This window comes from Myotis brandtii, unplaced genomic scaffold (genome assembly GCF_000412655.1).
Source record: "Myotis brandtii unplaced genomic scaffold, ASM41265v1 scaffold680, whole genome shotgun sequence".
NCBI classification, from domain to species: domain Eukaryota; kingdom Metazoa; phylum Chordata; class Mammalia; order Chiroptera; family Vespertilionidae; genus Myotis; species Myotis brandtii.
The window spans coordinates 252535-259176 of record NW_005370658.1 but is presented as its reverse complement, the minus strand read 5'-3'; the positions used below and the strand labels follow the sequence as shown (position 1 = coordinate 259176).

General features: G+C 57.1%; 3 protein-coding genes across 3 annotated transcripts in view; 2 read left to right on the top strand and 1 right to left on the bottom strand.

Annotated features, from left to right (window-relative positions):
• Nucleotides 1-2432, top strand: part of KLF1 (Kruppel-like factor 1 (erythroid)) — a 5798-nt gene extending 3366 nt beyond the window's left edge. The window contains exons 3-5 of the mRNA XM_014529425.1: nucleotides 7-19; nucleotides 126-195; nucleotides 1764-2432. Coding sequence (XP_014384911.1) covers nucleotides 7-19; nucleotides 126-195; nucleotides 1764-1939 — 259 coding nt within the window. The 3' untranslated portion in view covers nucleotides 1940-2432. The remainder of the gene's footprint in view (nucleotides 1-6; nucleotides 20-125; nucleotides 196-1763) is intronic.
• A 514-nt stretch (nucleotides 2433-2946) lies between these two features.
• On the top strand, nucleotides 2947-5771 carry DNASE2 (deoxyribonuclease II, lysosomal). Its single transcript, XM_005881564.2, has 6 exons — nucleotides 2947-3642; nucleotides 3761-3908; nucleotides 4005-4083; nucleotides 4389-4544; nucleotides 4635-4832; nucleotides 5240-5771. The coding sequence occupies exons 1-6, from the start codon at nucleotides 3548-3550 to the stop codon at nucleotides 5617-5619; spliced, it is 1056 nt and encodes a 351-aa protein (XP_005881626.1). The 5' UTR covers nucleotides 2947-3547; the 3' UTR covers nucleotides 5620-5771.
• Nucleotides 5772-6003: 232 nt separating this feature from the next.
• The window catches only part of MAST1 (microtubule associated serine/threonine kinase 1), a 43914-nt gene continuing 43275 nt past the window's right edge, over nucleotides 6004-6642 (bottom strand). Inside the window, exon 29 of the mRNA XM_005881607.2 lies at nucleotides 6004-6639. Coding sequence (XP_005881669.1) covers nucleotides 6087-6639 — 553 coding nt within the window. The 3' untranslated portion in view covers nucleotides 6004-6086. The remainder of the gene's footprint in view (nucleotides 6640-6642) is intronic.

The window sequence follows — 6642 nt, the reverse complement described above, 5'->3', positions numbered from 1 at the left end:
GGCGAGGAGCCAGGGGCGGGTCCGTAATGACAGGAGGGGCTAAGCGGGGTCTCCGGGCGAGGAACGCGACAGAGGCAGCTGGAAGCGGACCGGGACCCTCAGCAGCAGGGCTAGGGGCCAAGTAGCGGGGTGGGAGGCGGGTGGAGGCAGAGAGAGCGCCTGGAAAATCTGAGCTACGTTTCAGGGAACTGACGGGTACGATCTGGGCCTCGGCCTGGCCGGTTTGGCTCAGCGGATAGAGCGTCGGCCTGCGGACTGAAGGGTCCCGGGTTCGATTCCGGTCAAGGGCACATGCCCGGGCTTCGGGCTCGATCCCCGGTAGGGGGCGTGCAGGAGGCAGCCGATCAATGATTCTCTCTCATCATTGATGTTTTTATCTCTCTCCCTCAAATATATATATACTTTTTAAAGAGAGAGACCTGGGCCCCAGCTGAGGAGCAGAAAGCCTAGCAAGTGGAGTAGGGGGCGGGGCTGGAGGAGGGACTTCGGGGAGGGGCCAAGTTTGGCTAGCCAGGGGCCTGGCCAAAGACGCAGGGTTCAGGTTTGTGGCAAGCAGGGAGCGGAGTCAGGGGCTCAGGGGACGGAGCCAGGAGTATAGAGAGTAGGTTGTTTGCATGGCGGCGGGCCAGACTGTAGGGTCCCTGGTTGGAGCTCAGGGGGAGATACAGGGCAGAGTCCGCTTCATGTGCTCAGATGCAGAGTGGTTCCAGGAAGATACGGAGAAATAGCTGGAAAACAGAGGAGGGTGGGCCCAGGAGAAGCGGGTCTCGGAGCGAGGCTGTGGAATAAAGGTGGGGAGGAGGAAGAGTGAGACCTATGCTTTAGGCCAGCGATTTTCAAACTTTTTCATCTCCTGGCACACATAAACTAATTACTAAAATTCTGCGGCACACCAAAAAAAAAAAAGTTATATTTTTTTGTCGATCTGACAAAAAATAGGTAAAATGACTGATTTACAAAAAAAAAACACAACAGTAATTACCTACCCTTTTTTGCTCCAAAGTGACTTTTTAAAAAAATCAGATGCCTATGCTTACATATAAGGATTTCTGGTACCAAGAATTAACCAATCAGATGTAACCTTCTTATGCGACTTGACCAATAAGATACAACTCTATTATATGACCTAAATATTTATGGTTCAGGACAGGGCACTCACAATGGGTGACTATTGTTTTGTTAGCTGTTGTCATTTTATTTTACAACCTAAGCGTAAAGGAGTCAGTGCCCCTGACTAAATAGGTATTTCACACTGGTTGAAAACCGCTGCTTTAGGGGTCTGCATAGATGGTGGGGCCAGGTGTAGTGAGGCGAGGGGGGAGCCTAATCACCGTAGACAGGGCCTGGAACACCAGGGGATTCTAAGGCTCAAGGCCAGGGGCAGGGTTGGGCAGCAGCTGGAGGGGCCCCTGAAGCAAGGAGAGGTCTGGACCATAGGGGACAGGCCAAAGGATGAGGGTAGGATGACTTTAGGACACAGGGGGAGGTTAACAGGGCCCAGGAAATGGGCCAGTGGTGCAGGAGATATGACTTGGGCCCAGGAAATGAAAACAGGCTTGGCGCCAGATGCAGGTTCTGAACAAGAAGTGTCAGGGTCGCAGAGGGCCAGAGTGAGTGTCTCCTTAAATTTTGCACCCTAAGCGCCTCGCTCTCCTCACCCTAGTCCTGGTCAAGGCTGAGCAAAGGAGTGTGGCCGGATGCAGTGGCGGACCTGAGGGAGGAGTGGGGCAGACAATGGCACTCATGGTCTCCTCGCCTTCCAGGGGAGAAGCCATACGCCTGCACGTGGGACGGCTGCGGCTGGCGGTTCGCGCGCTCAGACGAGCTGACCCGCCACTACAGGAAACATACGGGACAGCGCCCCTTCCGCTGCCAGCTCTGCCCTCGGGCTTTTTCTCGCTCGGATCACCTGGCCTTGCACATGAAGCGTCACATTTGAGCCACCACCACCACCACCCCCGGCACTTGGACCTTCCTGGGGTCTGGGGATGGAACAGGATCAGATCCACGCAGGGCGGTTTCCCTCGGATGGACCCTGGCCCGGACTCTCGACCCACAGATCCCCAGGAAGAACAAGGACTGGCCCATAGGCAGACCTGGGGGAGCTCCCACATGTCCTGAGCCACAGGGAGCCACACAGAGACTTCCCAGGGTCACGTAGACCCAACGAGACAGGCTTCCAAATAAATGGACTCAGATGGACACTCAAACACTTGAGACAGACCCTTGGAGAGCTGGACCCTCAGACCAGCTCACAGGCGGCCTTGGACAGCGGAAGGGGTTATGGAGTGAGGCTTCTCAGAGACTCTGGTTCTAGAAGGGGTCTTCACGCTGTAACGTCCCAGCTCCGCATAGTGGCTGGCATCTGTTGTGAATGGTTATGGGTCCTGTACCAATGCTCTTCCTAGATAAAGCTTCAGCTGTGGCCTGGATTTGTGAGTTTTGGGTGCTGGAAGATGGGAGGAAGATGTAACCCCAGCGGTGATTTGGGGGGCATACTCTCACACTCACCTCCTAACCTCAGCCATACCCCTCAGGGTCCTGCAGGCCTGGCCTCCCTTTTTCCCCCACCCCAAGATCAGGCTACATCCTCCTTGCCTCCTGCCTTGAACCCCAGGGACATTTACAGGGACCATCTCCCTTTAAGAGGCCCCAGTCCGGCCCCAGAACACAGCACCCTTCACCATGCCATGATCCAGTGACCCCTTGGCTAGCTCAAGAAAATATGCAGAACGACAGGGGAGAGGACAAGGAGCACAAACTCCCCTTTTTTAAATAAAAATATTTTTTTATTGATTTCAGAGAGGAAGGGAGAGGGAGAGATAGAAACATCCATGATAAGAGAGAACCATGGATCGGTTGCCTCCTGCCCGCCCCCTTACTGGGGATTGAGCCCGCAACCCGGGCATGTGCCCTGACCAGGAATCGAACCTGTGACCTCCTGGTTCATAGGTTGATGCTCAACCACTGAGCCACACCGTCCAGGCACAAACTCTCCTTAAGAGATCAAAAGTCCCAAGAGTTGTACCTCAGGCTGTAAAGCTGGAAAGGAAAAAATAAATAAATTTGTGTCTCACCCATAAGCCGAGGGAGGAACAGGGTCTGGCGGGAGAGTGGATTGAGATAAACAAGAATCAAAAGAGACAGAGGCGAGGCCTAGCGGAAGAACGTGAGCGGTGATTGGCCAGAAGTAGAGTCGGGCCGGGACACGCGAAACCACTGGGCCGTCAAAGGGCGTGGTCTGAGCCGTCAGGGGGTGGAGCCTATCAGGGGCGCATCCAATGGAAATAGGAGGCGACCGTAGGCTAGATGAATGAGGACCGGATCTTAGGGGAGTGACGGCCCAAAAGGAAGCCCCGCCCCCAGGGACAGGGCCTGCCTCTTCAAATCTCTGCTTCTCATCTCAGGGGTGGGGTTTCACCCCGAGAGGTTCCGCCTTGGGTTCTCTGGAGGGTTTGGGGAAATGAAAGTCACCAAGGACCCGGCCTGGTCCAACTCGTGATCCGGCGCCTCGGGGTCCCAACACAGACTCCCCGACTCCAGCCCCATGGCCACGCTGAGCCTGCTGCTCCTGGGCGCGCTGCTCTGGGTCCCAGCAGGGACCCTGACCTGCTACGGGGACTCGGGGCAGCCCGTGGACTGGTGAGTGCGGGGCCCCGACCGTGCCCCCCGGGCCGGACTGCGGATGGCTGCACCCGGGTGAAGCCGGGGGCTTGTTCTCTTCCCCTTCCTCCGTTTCTGTCCATTTCCCAACCTCCAGGTTCGTCGTCTACAAGCTGCCGGCCAGTAACAAGTACAAGTACTTGGATGCGGGCTCAGGGGGCTGGCGCGACGGTACGGGGTCCATGGACAACCTGAAGGGCGCCGTAGGCCGCAGCTTGCTGCCGCTGTACCGGAACACCAGCCAGGTGAAGGGGGAGAGGGGGGTGCCGGCAGAACCCAGGTGGGACTCCGGGGGCCCGGCCTGGGGGAAAACTTCATGTCGCCCCATCCATCTCCCCCAGCTTGCCTTCCTACTTTACAATGACCAGCCACCTAATAACTACGGGACTCAGAACTCTTCCAGCCGCGGGCACACGAAGGGTGAGGCCAGACTGGGGGCTGGAGAAGGGCTCTGGCTTCCTTATGCATTTCCCCCAGCTGACTCCTGACCTGCAGGGGCGGGAGGGGGCTCCTTTAGGACACAGGGGCAGGGTAACAGGTTATCTCAGGTAAATGCTGCCTCGCTCTGGACTGTGACAACAGTGGGCTGCGGAAAGAGTTCAGCAGCGGTCCAGAGACTGCCCACACCCTCTCCGCGCTCCCTGCAAACCCAGGACGTTCCTGGCTGCACACGTGCTTGTTGGGATGCCTTGAGCAGCTCCCCCTGAGCCTGTCTTTTGGTTCAGGTGCGCTGCTTCTGGACAAAGACGAGGGCTTCTGGCTGATCCACAGCGTTCCAGGATTCCCTCTACCCGCTGCATACAGCTGGCCTCCTAAAGCCCACAGATATGGGCAGACCCTCCTCTGCGTGTCTTTTCCGTTCGACCAGTTCTCAACGATTGGTGAGTGGGGACAAGGAAGCAGGGTGATTCCCTGGTTTCCAGACCAGGATGTGGAACGGTCCCTAGTTTTCTCCTCCCCTTGCCTTCCAGGCAGACAGCTGAGCTACACCTACCCCAATGTGTATGCCCACCAGCTGGAAGGGCTCTTCCTCAAGAAGTTACCTGTCCTGGAGGAGGTGGTCAAGGGCCACCATGTTCTCAACAGACCCTGGAACAGCAGCGTGACACTCACATCAAAGGCCGGGGCCACCTTCCAGAGCTTTGCCAAATTTGGGAAATTTGGAGATGGTGAGCCCTGAGGGTGTGGGTTGAAGAATGCTTTCTCTGCAGAGGTGGTGCCGGGTGTGTCAATGGCTGAGAGCAAGTTGGAGGTGGGAACTAGAACTCTTTGGGAGCCATAAACACATGAGAGGTACACAACCCACAGGCCTGGGCTCAGCCATTGGTTTCTGGTTGGTGTGGTAGGCACATCATTTACCTGGACTCTCATTTTACCCATCTGGGAAAATGGGGGTATTAATATCTACTGTACAGGGTTGTTGTGAATGAAGTAATGAATGTAGTGTTTAGTAAGAGCTGTTAGCCAGGAATTGACAACCAAGGAAACTGAGCTCAGAGAGGGCCAGTAGCCTAGGGATCACCTAGCACTGACCCTGACCCTGACCCTGCCCATGCCCGCTTTCCATCCTCTGCAGACCTATACTCCGGCTGGTTGGCAGAAGCCCTTGGAAGCAATCTGCAGGTCCAGTTCTGGCAACACTCTCCTGGCATCCTGCCCTCCAACTGCTCCGGGGCCCAGCAAGTGCTGGATGTGACTCAGGTAGCCTTCCCTGGACCCGCTGGGCCCACGTTCAGCACCTCAGAGGACCACTCCAAGTGGTGTGTGGCCCCAGAAGGGCCCTGGGCCTGTGTGGGTGACATGAATCGGAACTGTGCAGAGGAGCACCGAGGTGGGGGCACAATGTGTACCAAGCTGCCGGCCTTCTGGAAAGCCTTCCAGCCTCTGGTGAAGGCCTGGGAACGTTGTAAGAGCAGAGCAGCACCTCATCTGCAGAAAGCCCAGCAGAGCATATAGGAGCCCGTTTGGACTTCAGTTTAAATCCCAGTTCAGTCCCTTATTGTGTGACCTTAACTGTGTGCCTTAACCTGTGACTCAGTCTACTCATCTGCAAAATGGGAACCATAACACTTGACTCAAAATGTATGAGGAATAAAAGGAAAGTGGTAGATGGGGCTGTTAACTTTTTCTTCAGGTGGGCGCTGGGACTCAGAACAGCGTTGCAGCTTCCTGGGGTCCGGGGGCAGCTGGCTCATAGGTGAGACCACAAGGAAAGATCCACATAAGACTCCCCTCCCCTCTCTATAGTAACCAGGACTGGCGTTCCTCCCCTTAACAAGAACACAGGCAGGAGGGCTAAAACCTTGCCTCGCCAGGGAGGTGGGGCAAGCCTCAGAAAGCTCACGACGCACAGACACACTTTATTTATATGTGTACATATGTATACAGGCGGCTGTACAGTGCAGGGCCAGCGGCCCCCTCAGCTATGGGCCAGGGGGCATGGGGCAGGGGGCCCTTTTGGTCAGGCCTGATGGAGGCACAGCTTCAGCGGGGTACCTGGAAGTCAGCCCCACCTCAGGCTTGGTGGCCTGGAGCAGGGGAGTGGGTGGGGCTGGGGGCCCTGTGCTACTTGTTGCATTTTTCGTAGGGGCTACAGAAGGGGTCTGGGCCTCTGGGGAGAGCTTGGGGGAGGTGGGCTTGGAGCGAGGCCCGCTCTGCGTGGTCCGCTCCTCCACCATCTCCAGCCCCCGGCGTTCGGGGCCTCGGAGGATCTCTGGTGCGGGAGGCACCAGGGGTACGGATCCTGGCAACCCCTGACAGTCCGAGCCCAGAGACCAGGGCACCTCGACCTTGGCCCCAGGCCGCTCGGGCTCTACCACAATGGGCACTAGGGTCGTGCCCACCTCACCGGAGCTGCTGCGCCGGCCTGTCTCATGTTCTTGTACCGGGCTCAGTGCGGCCTTGGCGACCGCCCTAGCTGCCCCACCCAAGCCATCCTCGGTCTGCACGGTCTGCACACTCTGGTGCCGCGTGCCGCTG